The sequence below is a fragment of the Ursus americanus genome, chromosome 3 (assembly GCF_024610735.1).
Source record: "Ursus americanus isolate L20-20 chromosome 3, mUrsAme1.1.p, whole genome shotgun sequence".
In the NCBI taxonomy this organism is placed as follows: Eukaryota; Metazoa; Chordata; class Mammalia; order Carnivora; family Ursidae; genus Ursus; species Ursus americanus.
Genome location: NC_142129.1, coordinates 83,379,141 through 83,403,756, shown reverse-complemented (window position 1 = coordinate 83,403,756; position 24,616 = coordinate 83,379,141). Strand labels below are relative to the sequence as shown.

General features: G+C 35.5%; 1 protein-coding gene across 2 annotated transcripts in view; it reads left to right on the top strand.

Annotated features, from left to right (window-relative positions):
- The window catches only part of RELN (reelin), a 482,353-nt gene that overhangs the window by 285,050 nt on the left and 172,687 nt on the right, over positions 1-24,616 (top strand). For both annotated transcript variants that reach the window (XM_087861166.1, XM_087861167.1), the window contains exon 11: positions 6,913-7,058. In XM_087861166.1, coding sequence (XP_087717292.1) covers positions 6,913-7,058 — 146 coding nt within the window. The remainder of the gene's footprint in view (positions 1-6,912; positions 7,059-24,616) is intronic.

Below are 24,616 nucleotides of genomic sequence, written 5' to 3'. Positions count from 1 at the left end.
TCACGGAAGGAAGGTTTGTCAAGCGAATGAATGAAGTAAGGTTTGTTGAGCGAATGAATGAAGTAAGGTTTGTTAAGCGAATGAGTGAAGATGGGGGCAATGAACGTTTACCAACTTCCTGACATTCCCCAATCTTTAGGAGGCATGGCCTACAGTATCTCATCTAATCTTCACAATTACTCCCATTTCACAGATGCAAAGACAGAGGCTCAGAGAGGCCAAATGGCTTCTCTAAGATCAGTTTTGACTTTTGTAGCCAAGTGTGTTTTACTAGAAAGTCAGCCCTTTCGTCCCTCCATCTCTTATAGCCTCCCACATTGTACCTGGCATCCTCAGCCTTAATTTGAGAAGGCAAGTCCGAAAACCTCAGACCCTGTGAAAGTCAAGTTGATCTCCATAGACAAGGTTAACAACCGCCCCATGGAATTTTACATTGTTATTCTTACTCTCATTACTCCAATTCAAATCTGTCACTGTTGCCATTTTGGAGTTGTCATAACTGTTGCCAAGTAATTATACACTTGTCACAAAATATACCATAAATCGAATCTTTATGAATCTTGGTACAAAGTGGTTCAAATGTGAATGCTCAATAAATCCAGAAAATAATGAGAAAAAATACTCTTTAAGCTCCCTCAAATTCACTCACCATGGTTGAATCTATTGTGTCGACTAGAGAAAATGCACTTCAGCCCTCCTACACCTGGACTGTGTTCATAGCCAAGTTTTCAGTTTTTTAACTGGCATTAAATTACCTAGAAATCGAATGTGTGGAAAAGGACAGAAATTCATTTTGCCTCATGAGAGAAATCATTCTCCTTCAATTTGATATTTTTAAATATAGCATGAAAGTCTGTACCTTTAAAGACCATTGACCCAGGATGTAGGATATATGTATTTCTATATGATAATAGCTCTCGCACAGAGAAAGGCTTAGGAAACACAATGATAGGTAGGCTATCAGTCAGTCAGTTTCCAAACACTCAATCACACATCTCAATGTAAGCCAGAAACTCCTCTACCAACATATTTTATTTCCAGCCAGATATTGGCTAATTTATGACTCTGCCAACAATGCCATTTTAATTAATTTTATTCATCTTATTTCTCTTTCCTCTGCTCCTCATATCTCATCTATTTGCATTGCCTAGATTTTAATTAAAAAACCTCTCCTCTCTAAGGAGCAATCTGAAGTGGCAAAAATAATCACTTAAAATATTACAGTCATTAAAACATTGGCTGTGGTGGAAGCCATGCATTTTCAATTTTCCTACAAATGATGTTTTAGCTTCCTTTTAAAGTGCACTTTGTATCTGAATTGTCTGCCACCAGCCAGCTTGGCTATCAAAAATGGTCTTCCAGCTGGGTGGGCTGAGTGACAACTCCTTAATGGAGGAAATGGATGGCTCTCTGCTCATGTGGAGGGGAAGGCATACCAGGCAGATTTCATTCCATCTGCCACCAGCTCTCTGCAAGCTGGCATTGCCCAAATGCCCAATATACTCATTCCAACAAAAAGGATATCGTCAAAAAAATAAATTGTAAGGCTACACATGCCTGAAAGAAGCATCAGGGCCATTAGACCCAAGGGAGATAATATTAAGAGGTGCCTCAGTGTTCATCTTTGATGAAAACCTAATTAAACTATGGGGGGGGGCGATTGCAAGTACTTTTACAAGTACAGAGGTGAAGTCATTAACATTTGCAGCAGAGGATAGGGAGCAACCTTAGAAAAATGCTATCCTGAATTGTGGCCAAGGACTTGTTATACTGAGGAATTTGCACGGATGTTTCCTGTTGATGCTTTTCTGAATGGCAAATTCTTGTCACTTAGCTACACTGTGTTCTGCTTTTCAAGTAAAGGAAACCCGTTTAGCTGCAAAGTAGGAAAATATTTTCGATTGACAAATAGAAGCAAATAAGGACTATATTTAAGGGATTTTTAAAAATTGGAGATCTCTGGTACTTAGAACTACAAAGTATATGTCATTGATCAGTGCTAAAATAGTGACACAAAGTAAAAATAATTATAATTAATGCACATTAGGAGAGCTAGAAATAGAAATATTTAAAGCCATCTTCAGAATTTATACCTTTATTTCGCCCCCAATACATGCTTAGTTACTTGACATGTAGTCACCATAAGTCAGAAGCTATAACTCAGGAAATCAAATTTTATGATCATTTGCTCAAAAAAAAAAAACTTGATAGAGTTTTAGTATACTCAAAATACTCCTGAATTCCAAAATATTCTTGTTTTTATCATATCAAGAACTTGTGTATCTTACAAAATTAGACATTTAACTGTCTTTTGAACTTGTTTAGATTTTAATTGTTATTACATATAAATGACATGAGTTAAACAAAAACAGCTGGGTATTAAAAATCACTGAGAGCAGTTTTCTGAAATTCTTTTCATACTTTCAATGCACATTTTGCTTGGATTTTTAACATAGTATACTGATATTACACAATGCAAGTTTGTCTGTAAAAAAAAAGAAAAGGTGGCAACAGACATCTTGCATTAATAAGTTTTCCTGTCCTTGGAGAATTTTTGGTAATCTGCCAAAATTTGGAGGGCCTTTAAAGTTCTCATTGAAGCTTCTACCTGCCCTAAATGTGAATGAACGTTTGCAGTATTTTTGCCATATGGGATTGTGGGACATATTCTTTTATATTTTACTAAAGGTTTGAAGTTGACCTGAAGAATTTTAATGACTATTCTAATGAGAAACACAATTAAAAATAGATTTACACATGTTTCTATTTCTCTTTCACATACTACTAAGAGTATGGACTATAGCATTTTATTTTTGGAAAAAAAAATATCTATCCAGAAATAAAATAATGATTATTGTATAGCACTCAGACGTTTCAGAAATACATTTCCATGGGTAATATAACTTGTGCTTCTAACAGCACCTCTAGGAAATAGATATCATTGACGTCATTCTATAGCCTGAGAAACTGAGGCCTACAGGGGTTAACTGACTTATACAAAGCCATGTAGCTATTAAGTAGAGCAAACGCATGGGAACAGGCCTTCTGATTCCAGTCCTCACACTCTTTGAGGATGGATAGCAGCTGAGTCTTCATTTCTTGTCATCTTGATTGGTTTTGGTTTCTAGGATTTTGTTCTTTCCCAACCTTCATCTCAATTCATGTAAGTGCTGAATTAACTGAGGTAGATTTCAGGGGCCAGGGGTTCCCATCCAGAGACAGAGACGCAGTATCAAACAAGCTGATTCTAGCCTCGTCCAAACGCACTCGGGCATAAGTTCTGAGTTTGGAGAGCATCTGGGAAACCAGGCCCATTCTAAGATTTTGAGTCCCTGGGACAAATCCTAAACAGAATTCACAGGGAGCTCTAACTTACCTTATAATTGATGTAGGGATCCTCAGACTGAGAACCCTCAACTGTTCCCCTGCCTTTCACAGGATTCTTAAATACAGGGCCTGTAGACAGTCAACCTCTCAGTAGGCCTGTTCCTGCCTGTTCCTGCTCAGATGACTCAGAAATACTACAGTTTCACACCAACTGTCCCCTGTTTTAGAGTCCCAATATGACCCTGCTGGTTCATATTACCCTGACTCCAAACCTTGAAAACTCTGGCTTCTACTCAGAAAGGCAGAGGCAGAGGTTGCCTCTCGATCTCCTTAGCATGGTGGGGAGTCGAGCAGCCATCCGTCGCCGTGTGTGTGTGTGTGTGTGTGTGTGTGTGTGTGTGTGTGTGTGTTCTGTTCATCCCCAGGCCCTGCTGCCCAGAGAATGACAGCCCCATCTTGCTGAGAGAGAGGGGAGGTTGAGCCACCTCTCGCTGAGCTGTGACTGTTTACTTTGCATATGTCACCACCTTTTTTTGGTACTGGGTTGCAGCACTAAGACTATGAAAAAGACAATATTCAAAGAGCCGTACTTTTCCCCTCCACACCCAGAGGACTTTGGGCCTATTTGGGAAGGGAGAAGAGAGCTAACTGTAAATCGTCCCTTAAACCTGACAGACAGGATTAGGATATTTGCAGTGGAAAGACCAGCGCTGGTTGTTCTAAACCACTGCCCTGTCTGTTTGACTTTAGATCTGGCATTATTATTCTTTTACTACAAGCTGTTAAACAACAACTCCTTCGCTATAGAAATAATAAAACTATGCCAAAAACCATACCGCTATCTCTCTTACGGGAACTAACCAAAGACAGATCCTACTAGTTTTTAGATCCTATTATATTAGCATGAAAATTGGATTAACATTCAATTAAGGTGAGTATTAGCATTTTTTCAGATTGCTTTATTTACCCTTGATATGGTAAATATTACTTGTGTTTCCTATGCTGGCGCTCTGTAGTCATAGTGTCAAAAATGTGTATCTGGTAGATAATTTTCAATCATTATACAATTACAAATGATCTATTCAACTATCTGATGTATTTGGTAACAGCAAAATAACTAACAAAAAGATCCTTTAAAATTATTTCTGTTTTTCTAAAACACCAACTGATCTTAATTTTTTGAAATCAGTTTAACAATATTCAGTTAAACAATATCTAGTTTTATAATGGCTTTTTTTACATAAATTTTCCATCTCAACTAAATTAAAATATATATCAAATATCTTAAAAATATAAATTTTGAGAGAATAGGAAAACACTCATTTATAACACAGTCTTAAAATATTAACAAACAATTCTGAGGCACACAGAACCAAAACTGAAATAATTAAATTGATATTTAGCCAGAAATGACCAAGGTTTCATGTTAAGTGAGTCATTCTTTTTATTACGTAAATATGTCCTTTTGAATTGTAATTAAATGTTCTGTTTTCACACATATGGGTATTTCATGTATGGCTTTTTCTTAGACAATGACTAAATGTGTCATCTGCGCGGATATCAGCATTCTTATATTAATGCCACAGTTGATCAGGATTCCAGAATGTGAAGATAATTGTAAAAAAACGTTACTTAGTGGTGGTGGATTTATTAGGAAAGTAATCTTTGTTATTTTAGTTAGCATTTGTAGTCTTCACAGGATAATAGTAGTGGACCCTTGAGTCTGTCACCTTTTGACAGTTTCTACTTACTGTTAAATACACGGAACCCCAGTTTTGATACGTTTGTGTGGGTTATGGATCACATATAGAGCTCAGTTTAGCATCTGCTGAGTAATCTGTATTCACTGTGGTGTGAAGAAGATTCTCTGGAGGTGGTGCATGCCACGTGCTACAGTGGTATCTAGGGTGATGACAGGCTCTGTGGGTGTGTCTTATGTTAGTGCTGTGAAATGACTCCCCAGGATCATATGCTATGACTCTCTGGAACTTCTGGAAGCTTCTGGAAGCTTAATTTACTCTTTTAAAATGATATTCTGATTCCTCCCTCAATTGATTTTACCAGCCATAACTAGCTTAATTGTCGTAAAACATTTCTATGCATACATCACTCCCTTATTTTAGGACACCACTGCCAACAGGATATTGTAGAGATCTCTAAGACTACTACTTAAGATTTTTTTTATTGTCAGGCTCCAGTCAAATTTTGAAAATCATTCCTACTGATCACCTTTGTCGTTCATTCATATTTGTCATCCAACTTGGATTTTTATCACATTCTTTAAAACAGGTTGAAGACCTGTTCATCCATGAAGCCTATGTATTTAGACCAGCCCTGGACAGTGATTCTCACCTTTTCTCACTCATTAGCACGTACCATCTGCTGCCTAGCATTGAGACATATCTTTGATATCTCTCAACGAGACTGGGATTTTTTGAGAGCAAGGATTATGTATTATTATACTTCATTATAAACCCCTCCCCAGTACCTTCCTTAATGCCTTCTACATAGTAAGTTCTCTGTACAAAAATAATTGATCACTTAAAAAGGCATAACCATATCGTTCATTCATTCATTATTGAATTATTCAACAATTTTTTTAAATTTCTACTATAAGCCACACATTGTGTATACAGCAAGAAACAAAATGGACATGATCCCAGCTCTACACAACTTACAGTCACTGGGCCTGATATTTTCTGTCCAATTAGTTTTCTTCATTTCTATTTCATTTTAAGAGCATATGACACTTAAAAAGTACATTTGATCTTTCATTAGTATTTTTGTATATATGACTTACTACCAAAAGTTAGTTAATAAAAACATATTTTTACGAAGTATTCAGATTACTCAGCTCCAGAGTTCGATCGTACCTTTGACTATTCACTTTAAGCTGAAAAAATATAGGTTAAAAAAGAAGTATCACAGGAAACTCTTTTTCTCTATTCTTTGTAAACCTTGTGCTTTTTGGGAGAATAACAAAGATTGTGATTTCCCAGCTCTTCATTGAGGGCATCATGCACTACTTAGGTCTCACCAGAAACTTTTATTCAAAAGGTAGCCGAGAATATACGATCATATCAGGGATTACTTTGACCTTTTCTATATTCCATGTTTTGATTAGCTGGCTATTTGACTCATATCCCATTTACAGACAAATTGTGAAAGGCTTGAATGGCAAGCCAGAAATATATAGAATATTGAAAAGGTCAGTGTGATTTAGCCCATAAGCACAGTATCGAAAATATATGACAAGTCATTATCACACGTAATTCCCACGACAAGGACTGGGTGAAGATGGGAAATTATTCCAATTAAAATATTCTTGTTTCCTACCGAAGGCTGAAATAGCAAAGCTCAAATGGCCTCTTGACTCCTTTTTTGTGATAACTTAATAAGTTAGAAAGAAATTGTAATTGAATTAAACAAGACCAAAAAAAAAGTAACAAGCTCTTCTGATTTGAGCGTCCATCACAGAGGGAATAATATACTGACTTTTCTAAAAACTCTAATTATACATGAGTAAGACAGACACAGCTACAGAACCAATTCCACAGCCACCCCATGCTCTCTTTTCATCTACAGCATAGCTGTCAGTCAGATGGGAACTCCATTTATTTCCATGGAAATGAAGGCAGTGAGTTCAATTTCGCCACCACCCGGGATGTAGATCTTTCTACAGAGGATATTCAAGAGCAGTGGTCAGAAGAATTTGAAAGCCAGCCTACCGGGTAAGTAATTGCTATCCCATGCTGCGTATAGCACTTATATTTATTCCCCTGGACATATTTTAAATGCATATTATTAAATAGCAAAAGCACAGTTAAATCAATATTGATTCTTCTTTTAAAATATTCATTTATTTATTTGAAAGAGAGAGTAGGAGAAGGGGCAGAGGGAGGGAAAGAATCTCAAGTAGACTCCATGCTGAGGGCAGAACCCAACACGGGGCTCCCTCTCGTGACCCTGAGATCTCAACCTGAGCCGAAATCAGGAGTCAGACACTTCTACTGACTGAGCCACCCAGGTGCCCCAAAGCCAATTGTTCTTATAGACAGGACAAATGGTTAGACTTCTCTTAAACATTCTTTATTAAATAATCAACTATTTTTATGTGTATTAAAAATATGTAATTGCAAATATCTTTTAACTGCAGTTGAAGCACTTATATCTCATCTTTGTTTATTCGGCTTTTACTGGGAAAAAGTGTTTTTCAATGTGTATGGAAGACAAACTCCACTATGATTATATTGAGACTTTCAGTCATCTTCCTGGGGCCTGAGGTTTATAGATGATGCTACCTGATTTTCAGTGGAATGTAGTTTTGATCTATAAAAATTGTTTAGGAAGTAAAATTTATCTTTGAGAGATTTTTTTAAAAGACTTTATTTATTTGAGAGAGACAGCACAAGCAGGGGGAGAGGGAAAGGGAGAAACAGACTCCCCACTGAGCACAGAGCCTGACGCAGGGCTTGGTCCCAGGATGCTGGGATCATGACCTGAGCTGAAGGCAGACGCTTAACGGACTGAGCTATCCAGTCGCCCTCTTTGAGAGATTTTTAAAGGAGGAAGATGGGGCTGATGTTGAAGAAGAGAGCTAAAGCAATGAGAATGGTTTGGTGGTAGTATTTTCTGGCAATTCTGAGCTGTGTGCCTTCTTCTAGGTCCTGTATCCCTAAGGTATTTCCTACTAATTGAGCAGCATTTTCCTAGAAGTTAAAGTTGAAAAAAATTAATAGGTTCAGAGAATCTAAATTCATAAGGTAATGTGAGTGGGAAGGAAATTCTAGAAATTTTTTTTCAATAAACACATGTGATCAGAACACCAGGTCTTTATTGTTTAGTGTGTGTTTTCTAAGAATATGATGAAGATGAATGAAATTAACATAAAATATAATTTTATAATGAATATAAAATAACAATAATTTAAGTGTTAACTGTGAGAAACTTTTCCAAAATACAACATTTGAGGTAGTCATGTGTCTCTGATCTCAACAAATTAAATCAAAACTGGATGGAACTTCTAAGTGCCCAAGAGACAAGAAGGCCATGGCTCTGTTGGGCTGTCTGCTTCTTTGGTGTTGTCCGGGAATGGCATTCAGACCCAATAAGACAGAAATCTGACCAGTAGCCTAAGCTGCACCGCTGCTGTGACCTTTTGCTGCTACATCAGGGGCTTTCATTATTGAAAGCTAGATTTCTGCTGTGGCTGACCTAGCCCTGCCTCAAGGAGGTCCAGCCTGTGGGGCAGGCCAGGGGTGCCTCTGAAGGAGGCTGACATTTTGAGGGACCTCATTTCTTCAGAGCCTAGCAGGGATGTTCAAGGCCTTCAGTCCATAAAGTTCTTCTCCTTGGAAATTCCTGGCACCCTTGAAATTCCATGTCCAGTGTGGCTCCGGTGTCTCCTTGAGGGACCAACAACTACTGCTCCTCTGTTCCATCTACAGGATTTCCCCAAGAGTCAGACTGCCTGCCATCATCACCCATACACTACACATAACCCTTACACTACACAGGGTTCATTCTACTCCCCTTACAAACCAATGGGCTTTGGTGGGGTCCAGAATTTTGACAATGCAAGGAAGGCTTCTTTACCTACATTTCGGAAATAAGGAACATCACCAGCATATAAGTTCTCCCTTTTTGATTCCGGATATGAAAGACCAATTCAAACCCCTTCCCTGGTTTCGGAGCTTGACTGCCTACGAGAGAGTCCCAAATCTTGAAACACAAGAGATTCATTGACCTCCAGTCCTTCATCTCTCCAAGCTAATACCATCCATGTGGAAGTGACGAGCCATCCTCTTCAGTGAGACCCACATCCCCTGAGGACATAGATGATTCCCAGTGATATCCAGCCCCCATCCCACTAAAGCAGAGAGAGAAACAGAAACACAAATTTAGTTTCCGGTAGGATAACTCTCATACGCACATAAATCCCTGTCTATCGATCTACCTCTTTCCTCAAAGTCTTCAGTGTTACCACTCTTGTTCTTTTGGGGAGAGAGAAAATTTATTTTTAATTATGGCTTTCATATCCATCTATTCCCTGTCCCACAATGTTTTCTTTTCCTTTTTTTTCCCCCACCTTATCGTATCATCAAAGCTTGTCTATAAAAGAACAAAAGAAAAGCTTTTTTGGTTGGATTAATGGTCCATCCTGCAATCTGCTAGTAACATCAGTGAAGATTTAGTACAAACAAACAGAAAACCACGAGTTAAGTTTAGAAAGGAATTGATTTTATATTAGGAGAAACCCAACGTATCTTGGAAAATTAGTGTACTAGTCCAGAGACATAGCTTGCAAAAAATTTTTCCGATTAACAGAGCAGACATTCCGTTTTCACAGAACACTAATGGTATGAGAGAATTTGTGGCTAAACCAAATCATTCATCCTCCAAAACAAGGATGGAACTAAAAGTATTTATTCTTTAAAAAAAGAACTAAAGTTAAGACACACACAGAGGAACAGCAGCACAAATTCCATCCACTCAGTGACTCAGGTGGTTTCAGTTATGCTCTTTGGCCGCTTCTCAGTACTGAGGATGTATCAGGGTTTTGGTCACAGTTAAGAGACTAATACTTTTGGACCATAGCATTGTCAGCAGATCTCTGTTCCAATAACATAGAATAATGTGCTTGACAAAAGCACCTGTGCCACTCTAATTGCTATACAATTAATTCCTCTAAGTTCTAAAAGCAGTAAATTATTCTAGCAACTACATCTTTAAGTTTATTTGCAGCTTTTCCCCTAAGATATCAGGCCACACACCCCCAGATTTACGTCATTTATGCTCTCAGCTGGTTGCCCAGTTATCCAACTTGGCGTTATATCATAAAGGTATAAAAGGATAATGAGAGGATCTAGTGTTTTCTGTGTTTGCGTGATGATAAAAATGCTGGTTTAGTCCATGAGTGTGTGTGTGTGTGTGTGTGTGTGTGTGTGTGTGTGTCCCCTCTCCGCATCCCATTCACCCACTCCCAAATGTTGCTTTATTGGTCCAGGGAAGAATGTTGTCATGATAATTTTTAATCATAGCTTCAGGGGGAAAAAAGCCTGTCACGAAATCAAATTAATGTGAAATATTTTACATAGGGTAAGAGCTGACAAAAACAGATTAGGAATTTGGTAGTGAAATTCTTGATGTGTTTTGTTTTACAAGCCAGATTTACTAAATATTTGTCTCATTCTTCAACTCAGTCATCACCCACACTGATAATTTATCATTATTGGCTCACCTGCTGAAATAGAAAATGTAGATAGTAAATCCTCATTGTGCTCAAGAGCAACGGATTGAATTGATTGAGCTCTGTAATTTTGAGGTCACTTTTTCAAAAATAAAAAAATATTTTTTAATAAATTAATTAAATTGTTAACCTCTATATAATATTTTTACTTAACTATGTTTTTCTCCCATAAGAATTATGAAAGAAAAAAATGAGTATGCAGTCCTCTCTAATAATTTAAAAACACTTCATATGAACGTTAAGAAAAAGGAAAGCCACTATTTTTGGAATCTGGTTTCCCAAATATTCCTGTTTTCCTACCATTTGAGTCAAACCATTTGATCTCACATCACAAGGATGCAAGAGCTGTTTGCCTCTCATATCTCAAAGCTGTCCTAAATCCAATGTTGATAGGTTTATTTTTTAAGTGGGATCGTAAAGGTTTTTTTCTCTTTTTCCTAAAGAAGACACATCTGTTACTTCAGCAAGACAGAAACTTTAATGGATACACTGATAATTTATGTGAGTCTTTCTAAACTTTGGCTTAACCTTACAAACACATCATTTAATTAGCAACCACTGTATCTCACCTAGCTGAGACCACTTTTAGGTGGGAGAGAACTTTGTAGAAAAACACACTGCTATCATATAGATTTTGTATTCTTCTCTTTTATCCCAAATGCAAACACTGTATGTTTTTACTATTCAAATACCTTACTGCTGTCACTGTTCACGTTAAAGAGGAACTCCACAAATATAATGAATATTAGAATATTGAATCAAAGCAGCATGCTTTAGTCTTCTCCACTTGCCCCAAATCCTTGGAAATTACAGAAAATGAGCAAACATATCTATAGCGACACTATAAAACAAAACAAAAAAAAATATGCCCTAGTTGGGTCAGGAATTATAAAGGATTGTACACAAAAAGAGAGGAGAAGATCTGATGGAAGGAGGGAACTATAGCCCCAAACACTGTTTGAATAAGACACTAAAAAAGATGTCTCAGCACTGCTCCAGGACACAGATGCTGGGCACAGGAATGAGGATGGGGCTCGAGGTACTGCTATAGGGATTGCCATGTAGGTGTGTCCCTCAGTACACCTACTTCCAAGGAGAGGCTTCTGTTCCCAGGAACAAGTAATGAATGTGGACATTTGGAATGGAGAAGCAGGACAATCCAGGTGACCGGAAACCTCAAGGGGGAACAGAGACCCCCCTCACAGTAGTCCCACCTAAAGGCCCATCTGCCACCATCAGTAGCCATAATAATAACAGATACAAATTTAAGCAGATGATCTAGAATCAACAAATCTGAGGAAAATCAATTCCATTTAAAAATCATCAAACTAAAGAACTAAGGTCTGAGAAAAAAGAAGTAGTAGAATAAACAAATGGAGATTTTAAAAGAAGCATAATGAATATCCTCAGAGGGATAAAAGTGTGTACTGCATTTGAGAAATTAAAATCCATTTTATGAGGAAGCATAGAGATGTGAGAAATGAAAATATATGATTGTCGAAACAAATTTAATGGGTTTTTTTTCCTCCACTGAATGTCAGCATAGGCATAGCTGAAGAGCAAATTAATGAGCTACAAATTGGAGTCTTGAAGTCTACCCAAAACTTAGGGTCACTGGATATAAGAAAAAAGATGTAAAGTATAGAAGGGAATTGGCTCTTCTAATGTTAAAAAATAGGAATTCCAAAAAGAGAAGTCAGAGAGAATATATGGAATGAAATATTCAAAGATATTATTGAAGAAAAGAAGAAAGAAAAGACGTAATTCCTGTGAAGGAAATGTTTAGCAAGATGAATGGGAACATATCGAGTCCTAAAGCATCAGGAAGAAACTTCAGAACACTGATAAAAGAAGAAATCCTAAAAGCTTCTAGGTGAGATTCATACTACTTATCTTGGAAGCACTAAGCATAAGTTTTAAAAAAAAGTTATCTAGTTCTGAAAAAGTTATTTGGAACATAAAATTCTTCTCCAGTCAGTTATCATACAAGCATTAGGAAAAAACAAAACGCTTTTTATTCCTATAAATATATGTGAACCTCATGGTAACCATGTGGTTTTTTTTGTACATAATCAGAAATCTACAATAGAAACACAAAAAATAAAGAGAATGGAACCCAAGCATAACACTAAAGAAAACCGTGAAACCACAAAGGAAGAGACCAACAGAAGAAGAAAGGAACACAGAAGAACTACAAAAACAACCAGAAAACAAATAACAAAATGACAATAAGTACATACCTACCAATAATTACCTTAAATGAAAATGGACTAAATGCTCCAATCAAAAGACATACAGTGATGAGTGGTTAAAAAAGATAACACCCTTTTATATTCTGTCTACAAGAGACTCCAGATATAGAGACACATACAGACTGAAAGTGAAGGGATGGAAAAAGATATTCCATGCAAATGGAAATGAAAGCTGGAGTACCAATACTCATTTCAGATAAAGTAGACTTTAAAACAGACTATAACAAAAGGCAAAGAAGATTATATAATGATAAAAGGGTCAATCCAAAAGAGGATATAACATTTGTAAATATTTATACACCGAACATGGCAGCACGTAAATATATAAACCAAATACTAACAGACATAAAGGGAGTGATTGGCAGCAATACAATAATAGTATGAGACTTTAATACCCCACTTACCTCAATGGATAGGTCATTCAGACAGAAAATCAATAGGGAAACATTGACCTTAACACATTAGACCAGATGGACTGAATATAGAGAATATTTCATCCATAAACTGCAGAACACCCACTCTTTTCAAATGCACATGGGACATTCACCAGGATGGATCATACGTTAGACCATGAAACAAGTTTCAGTAAGTTCAAGAAGACTGAAATCATATCAAGCATCTATTCTAACCATAACAGTATGAAACTAGAAATCAACTACAAGAACAAAACCAAAAAAACCCAGAAACACATGGAGACAAAACATTTACTAAACAACCAATAGGTCAATGAAGGAATCAAAGAGAAAATTTTTTAAAAAATACTTTGAAACTATGTGATCCAGCAAAAGCAGTTCTAAGAAGAAAGTTCATAGTGATGCAGCTTACTTTAAGAAACAAGAAGAGTCCCAAATAAGTAATCTAACTTTATACCTAAAGAACTAGAAAAAGAACAAAGCCCAATTTAGTAGAAGGAAGAAATAATAAAGATCAGAGTAGAAATAAATGAAAGAGACCAAAAAAAAAAAAAAAAACACATACAGAAAAGATCAATGAAACTAAAAGCTGGTTCTTTGAAAAGATAAACAAAATCAGTAAACCTCTAGCCAGACTCATCAAGATAAAAAGAGAGGAGCCAAATAAATAAAATTAGAAATGAAAGAGGAAAAGCTAAAACTGACATCACAGAAATACAAATGACCATAAGCAACTACTTATAGTTACATGCCAACAAATTGGAAAACTTAGAAGAAATGGATAAATTCCTAGAAACACACAGTCTTCCAAGACTGAATCACAAACAAATAGAAAATCTAAATAGACTAATTACAAGTAATGAAATTGAATTAATAATAAAACTTTCAACAAATAAAAGTCCAGAACCAGACAGCTTCACAGGTGAATTCTACCAAACATGTAAAAAATAACACCTATCATTCTCAAATTATTCCAAAATATTGAAGAGAAAGGAACACTTCCAAACTCATTTTATGAGGCCAGCGTTACCCTGACACCAAAACCACAGGAAGCCACAAGAAAGAAAGAAAGAAAGAAAGAAGAGAGAGAGAGAGAGAGAGAGAGAGAGAGAGAGAGAGAAAGAAAGAAAGAAAGAAAGAAAGAAAGAAAGAAAGAAAGAAAGAAAGAAAGAAGGAAAGAAAGACTGAATACAGGCCAGTATCCCTAAGGATCACAGATGCAAAAATCCTCAAAAAAAAAAAAAATTAGCAAGCTGAGTTTGACAACACTAATATGATCATATACCATGATCAAGTAAGAAAGATTAATTCCAGGAGTGTAAGGATGTTTCAACATCCGCACATCAGTCAACATGATATATTACATTAACAAACCAAGGATAAAAATCATATATTCATCTTAATAGATGCAGAAAAGGATTTGACAAAATTCAACATCCATGTATAGCAAAAACTCTTAACAAAGATATAGAGGAAACATACTTCAATGTAATAAAGGCCATATATGACAAACCCACAGCTTACCATCATACTCAAGGTTGAAAAGCTGACAGCTTTTCCTGTAAGGTCAGGAACAAGACAAGTATGTCGGCTCTCATCTCTTTCATGAAACATAGTATTGGAAGTCTTAGCCACAGTAATTTGACAAGAAAAAAATAAAATAATCCAAATTAGAAAGGAAGATGTAAAACTGTCATTGTTTGCAGGTGACATGATAATTTATAGAGAGAGAACCTAAAGACTCCACCAAAAAACTGTTAGAACTAATAAATTAATTATGTTGCAGGATATGAAATTGACATATAGAAATCTGTTGCATTTCTGTACACTAATAAGCTATCAGAAAAAAATTTAAAAAACAATCCCATTTACAATTGCATCAAAAAAATAAAATAAAATACCTGGGAATAAATTTAACCAAGGAAGTACAAAACTTACTCTGAACACTATAAGACGTTTATGAAAGAAATTGAAGAAGACGCCAATAAATGGAAAGATATACCATGCTCATAGATTGGAAGAAAAATCTTACTGAAGTGTCCATACTACCCAAAGCGATATACAGATTTAATGCAACCCCCATCAGAATACCTATGGCATTTTTCACAGAACTAGAACAAAGAATCCCAAAATTTTTATTTTAAAAAAGACCCCAAACAGCTAAAGCAACCCTGAGAAAGAAGAACAAAGCTGTAGGTTTTCACTCCTTAATTTCAGACTATGGTAGTGATAGTGATCAAACAGTATAGTACTGGCACAAAAACAGATGCATAGATCAATGGAATAAATTAAAGACCCTAGAAATAAACCCATGATTATATGGTCAATTAATCTATGACAAAGGAGGCAAGAATATACAATGGGGAAAAGACTGTCTCTTCAATAAATGATGGACAGCTACATGCAAAAGAATGAAACTGGAACCACTTCCTTATAACATATATAAAAATAAAGTCAAAATGGATTAAAGACTTAAAGACTTGAACATAAGTTTGGAATCTTAAAATTCCTAAGTGAAAACAGGCACTAAGCTCTTTGATATTGGTCTTAGCAGTATTTTTTTGGACCAGTCTCCTTCAGCAAGGGCAACAAAAGCTAAAATAAACAAATGAAGTTACATCAAACTCAAAGTTCTTGCACAGTGAAGGAAGCCATCCACAGAGCAAAAAGACCACCTACTGAATGGTCGAAGATAATTGCAAATTACATATCCAATAAGAGGTTAATATCCAAAATATATAAAGAACTTATACAATTCAATATTGAAAGAAACCAAACAACTCAATAATTATCGAAATTGTATATTACATACATGGGATTTCATTGTTACTTTTCTTTCTACCTTTGGATGTAATGTACAGCACAGGGAATATAGTCAATAATATTATAATAACTTTGTATGGAGACATATGGTAACTAGCGTATCATGGGGATCTTTTCATAATACGTAAAAATATTAAATCACTGTGATCTACACCTGAAACTAATAGGATATTGTATGTCAATTATACTTCAATTGGGGAAAAGAAAAAAAAAAAAACCTTTTCAGTCACACAAGAGTTCAAAAAATTTACTATCCCCCAAACCCTCTCTGAAAGAATTACTAGGAGATATGTTCCTGGAAATTAATCCAAGAGAAATATGGCAGATTCAAGAAAGAGTAGTGATCAAAGAAAAAAGTAAAGCCTATAGTTCAGTCTAAATAAGTATTGATTATTAAAGAGTTTTAATAAAAATTTGAAATTAAAGCCCAAATGACCTCAACTTGAGAAGTACAGAGGGAAAGTGACAAGAAGAAAAGAAGAGTAAGGAAGTAAAATACTGCCAGAGTTCCTAGCTTGCTTGGAATGAGGATGTGGATCTGGGATAACTCTTAATGTTAATAATAATAATAATAATGTTAATAGAAAACTTTAAGTGTAAATATGTGTGTTGAAAAATTAGATTAGCCAGATAGAGGCCATATAACTTCTGAAGCATCAGGGTCACATAGGAAACAGAGGACTGAGTCTCGTACATGCCAGGAAAGTAACAAAAGGAAACAATAAAAAACAAGGTAAAATAGAAAACAGAAAACAATTGGTCAGGAATCAATCTAAACATATCAGTAACCCAATAAATTTGACTGAGTTTTAGTTTATATTAAATGAGATTTTCAAACATATCAGTGACCCAATAAATTTGAGTTATATTCATTTATTAAATGAAAAGTAACAAAAGGAAACAATAAAAAACAGGGTAAAATAGAAAAGAGAAAACAATTGGTCAGGAATCAATCTAAACATATCAGTAACCCAATAAATTTGACTGAGTTTTAGTTATTAAATGAGATTTTCAAACATATCAGTGACCCAATAAATTTGAGTTATATTCATTTATTAAATGAGATTTTCAAAGTAAGTTTTTAAAAGTAAGCTATTATTTACAATCACACAAGAAATTAAAAATCAAAGAAGAGAAACAAATATACCAGGCAACTACAACAAAAGAAGGAGGCATATTAAAATCAGATAATTCGAATCAAATATAATAGAATCCAAATTTAAGCACTAAAAGGGCTAAAAGGGGATATTTTATGCAACTGTATATGTAGAACACTTGCCACAATGATAGCACATAACAAGCAATCAAAAAACTTAGGAATTAGCTTTCATTCCAACTATAATTACGGTTAGTAATGGGATGTGAGGAACGTGGTGCTCAAAGGAAAATTATACTCAAATTAATTAATGAGATATAGAAGAAACGCAAACAAAGTCGAATCGGCCAATGAAACCTAAATTGGATTCTCTAAATAAACCAATGAAGTGTCATTAAGAAAAAAGACCATATTAGTTAAAATGATAATTGGATATATTTTAAAACCGCGGAAGTGCTAAAATGGATCTGAGTAATCTTGTTGCAAACTGTTCAAAGAACATAGATTATATCTTATTTGTTCTGGTTTGCTTTGGGCCTGGGTTCTAACACCACTTTCTCTTGAAGCAAATTGTTTTTATACTTTAAAAATATAAGCAGTAAAATTTCAACTAACAAAAAGTAAGCGCTATATTGTTCTGGAACTCCTTCATAGCAATTTAATGTGCAGCCCATTTGCACACCATCTTTGCTTTGGGTTCTGCCATTCTTGAGTTGGTTCGGAGCCACCCACCTCCCCCTCCAAAAACCAGCTGTCCGTGTGAGCATCCAGAACACAGCCACTGGCTTCCCTTCCAGGATAGAATCTTTGCTGAGGTCACAGAGAAAACGAGAATGAAATCTGAATCCTTCCAAAGTGATTTGATTTCTGGCAGCTTGGCACAACATTAGCCGGTGATAGGATTTTTCTGTGGAAGGTATTGGAGGAGGTTGCTGGCACTGAAATGTTTAGATGCCCATGTTGTCAACCTTGTCTGTGTTCCCCATAGCCCTTCCTCAGTGGTTCACCTGATCACCATTGGCCGCAAGTCAGTCCTGATGATCTAGGAGTTTCTGTGAAGTAAGAGCAGAGCTCTGACACCTCAAGAAGCATAGCTTGGAGTTACCTGTGCTCGAGAGCACATCCAGGAGCATTAGGGAATTGACGATTTAATTCCTCAGGCCCATAAGTATGCTAAATAGTGTAACTATTTATTATTATATTTTGAAATTCAAAAATAGGAAAATGACTAAATACAGTTTGGTATATATATATATATATATATATATATATATATATATAACAAAATATTGTGTGGCTCATTTATAAAGAGTTAGTAATATATCCTGGAAAATGTGTACATTACTAATGGAAGTAAAAGAAGAGTATAAACCATCTATATAATATTACCACAACTATTTGGAAATATACATACAAAAATATTAGAAATAAATAAACTAAAATATTAATTGTGCTTGCCTCCAGGAGAGTGTGGTTATGGGCGACTTTTTCCTACCTTTTTATTTTCCAATTTTTCAGTAATGAGAATGCTGGTATCATAATAGAAAACAAATAAAATTTCTTTTTTAAAGTTTCAAAAAATATTTCCAACTGTACTTCTCCATGTGGGTATCCTCATGGGGACAGACATCTTTTTTGTGAAACATCTTCCTCTACTTAAAAATTAAAAGCAACTAGTGGCAAATACTGTGCATGATGAAATGCTCAGAATTCCAATACACCAGCAGGATATAGAAAAGATGCTTAGAGCGCAAACAGGACTCAGCCTGAGGTCAAATTTGCTTACCCGTATTTGGTGTCACTGACTTTTTCAAAGGTTAGAGAGAGAGGAGTCTCTGAACTACTAACCTACTTCCAGTTCCCTCCAACTTCCATTGCTAACAACCCTCTTCTACTACCACCCGTATCCTATTAAGATAACTGCTTTATGAATTTGCTCTGAAGAAGCTCTTCCAATAGATATATTTTTTTAAATAAACAGCTCGTCTAAGATTATAGAAAAAAAATTTGAGTAAGAATGGTTTTCCGATATTAGCCATGGCTTCATCTCTGATAGATGACTTACTATAGAGACACCAAATGCAAAGTATTAGTTATATGTTTTAACGGCACTGCTTGCTAACTGGATTACACTTACAACTGACTCAGTATGTCTTTCTTAATATTGAGTGTTATCCAGTGGGACAGGGGGACAAGTAAAAGGCAATATAAACTCAATAAAACAATTTTATATCAGCTTCCTTGTTCCAGGGAAATAGTAGCAAAGAATCTTACACATAACCATTGAAAACCAAAACTGCATATAAACCAACAAGAACAATCTCCATTATAGCCCCTTCAATATAAGTTGGTGCTTTTATTAAAAATGGGCTTTAGGGACGCCTGGGTGGCACAGCGGTTAGGCGTCTGCCTTCGGCTCAGGGCGTGATCCCGGCGTTGTGGGATCGAGTCCCACATCAGGCTCCTCCACTGTGAGCCTGCTTCTTCCTCTCCCACTCCCTGCTGTGTTCCCTCTCTCGCTGGCTGTCTCTATCTCTGTCGAATAAATAAATAAAATCTTTTAAAAAAATGGGCTTTAAATTATTTAGAATTCTTCAGAACGATTTGAGCATCTTCTTGTATTTTCTACAAATTCTTCCCTCTGTCCTACTCAGAAGAATTATGTTCTCTCTGACTTAGAATACTTTTCACAAAAATGCTTATAAAGCTAAAGGAGGATTTTATTTAAGCTTATAATTCAAGGTAAATGGACTGAAGATAGGTTGGCAGTCTAACTGAGTTAATATTGTATTAAGTGGATCTTTTTTTTTCTTTTATAAGCATGTTCATTTTTACTAAAGCAAAACCCACTTGACCATTTAGATAACATAAATAATGAATTGAGGAGCCCAGAAGATTATAGACAGAAATCATGAATAGTACCAAAGATCCACAGATAGACAAAGTGCAATTATTCTTTCAGCTCAGTGTCCCCTTGCTTAAAGATTAAGTCGTAGCACTTGCATATGGTACAGTGACTTTGTCTAGTCTTGTTGCTTTGCGAATTCTGTATGAAAAAATAAAAACACTCATTATAATTTAGAAATTCCTTTGAATCGCCTCCTCAACTTACTTTAAAACAAAGATAGCACTACGTTTTACGGCAGGAGGAGGGGAAGCTAACGCTTACTGACACGCTGTCACGTCCCAGGCAGTACATTATTTTCTCTAACCATCCTCCAGTCTAGGTCATATTTCTGTCTTATTGGTGAGAAAGCTGAGTGCTTTCTCCCATTGTGAAGACAATATTCTTTATTAATGTTATTCCGACAAGAGTGTAAATCAACATAATGCATGTAATAAAAACCTGAAACAAAATTGAATTTGAGTGAAATACAGGGGAACCAATTGAAGAAAAGAATTTTTGAAATGCAGTGCATGCAGGGAAGCTTTCAGATAGAGCTCATCCTTTACCTTCACCTAAGCTGTCATGCTACAGGGAAAAACCTCTAAATGAAAGTAGAGGAGCCTTCAGTCAAAGTACACACCTTGCTAGACCTCACAGGGCTCATACTCAAGATAAACCTCATGAATATAAATGAATGTGGAAGGGTCTTTACCTATGGCACATCCCTTATTAAATAACAGAGAATTTATCCCAAATAGAGACCTTATGGATAGAATGAACTTATTTAACCTCAGAGAATTCATAGAGATTAAAAAAATCTTATGAATTTGGTAAATGTGGGATCTCATAGCCAGGCTTTATCCTATATCTTAGCTCAAACCTAAAGTAGCCAACTTCAGGTGATTTAATATATTCCAGAAAATATAATAAAACAAATTTTCATAGATGACGTGGAATGAATGCTTCATTAGCTTTAGAGCATTTTATGCCAATATTTGTAGGCAAAGAATATCTGATTAAAATATGACCTCTATTCCCTGTGTTCATATTCTTAGTATTTTCATCAACCTATAATGAGATCATTCAGGTTTTCATTCTGAATTATAATACCTATAAATTGAATGCCTTTCTTCTTTTTTCCTGAAAATTACAGCCTTACTGAGAAGCAGATATGTAAAGGAAAAATCAAAAGTCCTCCCATGCTAATCCCATTTCTCACAGTTAAAATATACACATATATTCATTCAGAAATTTTTCTGTGATTACACACACACACACACACACACACACACACACCACCCGCCAGAGTCACATTTTGTAAACTGTGCCACAACTTAATTTTTAAAAAAACTAACAAATAATGAATGTATCTTCTAGTCAGTAAATATAGATCAGTATTTTTTAAAAAGTGACGTACCAGTTTATCTAATTGAACCCCTATTGATAGACAAAGAATATTATAATGAAAATTTTTGCATACTTGTTAAAGTATTTTTGAAAGGTAAATTTCTAAAAGAGAAAAGGAAAATTTGAGAATCAGACATATGTGCGTACATATACATACATGTAGGTAGGTAATTTTCATTTTGATAGTTACTGCCAAATTACCCTTCAAAGAATAGATTTCATTCTATTTTTAAGCTAATGAAGGAAATCTTTTTTTTTTAATTTCAGCTTTCCCGAGGCATCATTGACATATAAAATTGTGAGAAAGTTAAAGTGCATCATGGTGATACGATATATGTATTCGTTGTGAAAGAACTCCATCTAGTTAATTAACACATCCATCACCTAACATAGTTATCTTTTTTGTGTGAAAAGATTTAATTTCTCCTCTCTTGTGTCTTTCTTAGAAGTATCAAAGTATGAGCTGATTAAAACATAATTAATTGTATTCTCAAAGCATTACAAAATAGTTGATAGAGAGGACCATCAGCTTTCCAGCTAATAAACTCCTTTAAATTATCTTTACTTACAAAAATATTCCTCTTTTTTTGACACAAAACAGAAAGTCATAGTTTAAAGATCTAAATTAAACATCATTGTGACCTTGCTACATCTAAGGAACAAAGCCTTAGGGCATTTTATTGATTATCAAACTTTTTTTTCTGTGTTCCAAATTCAACCAACTCTATTATAAATAATAGGCACCACTGTATTTATAATAAATAATACAGGGGCTCTTTTTTTAGAGTTAATCATCAACGCGTAAATATAAATTGCTATGCTGTAGAGGTGTCTCCCCTGTAGGCAGGCATTCCTTCAAATGCAGTTCACACACAACCACATTTACCTGGGGAAAACATAATTTAGACCGTAGAGAAGTAACACTCCTTTTCAGGGAAATTGCCATGCCATCGAAAATACCACTAAAACTATAAAGCTCTTGAGATACCACTCCTGGCCTCAAAGATTTGCTTATGTTATAATTTTACTTCATGTAATTGATTGTCAGGAGACGCTCAGGGACCATGTCGTTTTTATAACTAGAAAAGACCCACAACTTTGCACCCGTACAGATCTGGACTCTGAAGTCCAGGGAGTGCAAGGCTGTCTCTGCCATCCCTCAAGGCTACTTTGTCTCCAACTAAGCCTGAGCCAGTTTCTATACAAATTCATGAAAGAATGAGCTTATGCTACAACAGGCTTCTACTGAATTTTTAATAAATGCAAGATAATTTATTCAAATCACTGACGCTTTTACAAAATGCTTTTTTAGATCTCTCTCTGCTTCTTTCTCTTCAAAGCAGACTAAACTTTCCATTTCACTTGATTATAAATATTTGGGTTTCGAAAGAAAATAACTTCACTTTTGTTATCTTCCAACAGTTAAAAGTGGGAGAAATAAAGACTAATATAGAGTAAAATGGAAGATATGGGGGCTTTAAAATAAAGATTGGAAAAAACATACAGGTGTGCCTGGGCGGCTCAGTCGGTTAAACATCTGACTCTTGGTTTTGGCCCAAGTCGTGATCTCGGGGTCATGAGACCGAGCTCTGCATCAGGCTCCACTCTCAGTGAGGAGAATGCTTGGGATTCTCTCTCTAAAATAAATATATAAATTTTTTAAAAGATTTTATTTATTTATTTGACAAAGAGAGACAGCAAGAGAGGGAACACAAGCAAGGGGAATGTGAGAGGGAGAAGCAGGCTTCCAGCCAAGCAGGGAGCCCAATGAGGGGCTCGATCCCAGGACCCTGGGATCATGACCTGACCCGAAGGCAGGCTCTTAATGACTGAGCCACCCAGTCGCCCCATAAAATAAATATATAAATCTTAAAAAAGAACAAAAGAAAGAAAGAAAGAAAGAAAGAAAGAAAGAAAGAAAGAGAAAGAAAGAAAGAAAGAAAGAGAAAGAAAGAAAGAAAGAAAGAAAGAAAGAAAGAAAGAAAGAAAGAAAGAAAGAAAGAAAGAAAGAAATATACAGTCTGAATATATCTCACACAGCTCCATCTGTGGTGGATGTCTTGAAAATAATTCATTTAGATTCATCTAGAAGAGTTATTCATTCACAACTAATAATGAGAAAAAGACTACTAATTTCATTTTTCACTTGAATAGAAGGTTCTCTTAGTCCATGACAATTCCATCTTTTTCAATTCAATTTTTCACTTTAAAAATACTCTAAAGCCTAAAAGGAGTCATCATATGCATCATTTATAACCTTAACTTGCTTTGTGGATCAGTAGGCTGAGTGGTTTAATTGGGATAAATGGAGCAAGTAAAAGACTAATGAACCAGTGTGAAATTTTCTTGTATGAGTCAAGAGAGGTTCCTCGTTAATTTACAGTGGTCTGACACTATTAAGAGCTGCTCCACAAAGTTATTTTTGAGTTTCTTGAATGATTAATATAATCTGTTAAAATACAAAAAAAAAAAAAAATAGGCATTTCCTAAACACCTGAGTCCCAAATCTATTATAAACTGAAATGGTTCAACATAATCTCCCTGACACAGTACGCTTGTTAGAACCCTAACTACTAAAATAACAACAGACTGGGAAACAGAAGATCTCAATTTTAGAGCTAAACAGGTAGTTGGCCTTAGGCAAGCCACTTACCTCTGTATGTCCCAGTTTCCTCCATCTGTGGGCAGGTGAGTGGCATGAATAGCAGTGTCCAGATTAGACACAACCAGAAATAAATACTAAGGAGAAATAGGAGTTTTAAAATATTAGATATTTTTGTTCTCTTCCGTATAGCCGAGTATATATTTTTTGACATGATCCCATTTAAATCTCATCTTTTTTTGAAAACTGGCTAGGCTCTTGCCACTCTTATGACTTTATATTCTATAACTATTTGTTAATGTGCAAAATACCATACAAGTGTTTATGATCTTATGATACTGTCTTTTATGGTTCCCTGTTTCCTTAGTTCAAATCTGACCCCTCCCTCTTGACTATAAGTACTTTGAGAATAAAGACTGTACATAGTATTGATTACATTTCTCCTTCTACAGAAAAATCATAATTGTGAATGGAATGTGTTTACAAGTTGGTTCATTACTAAAATCTGTTGTACCATATCTTTATTTCAGAATTATTGATTCCTAGGTAAATGTTCCTCA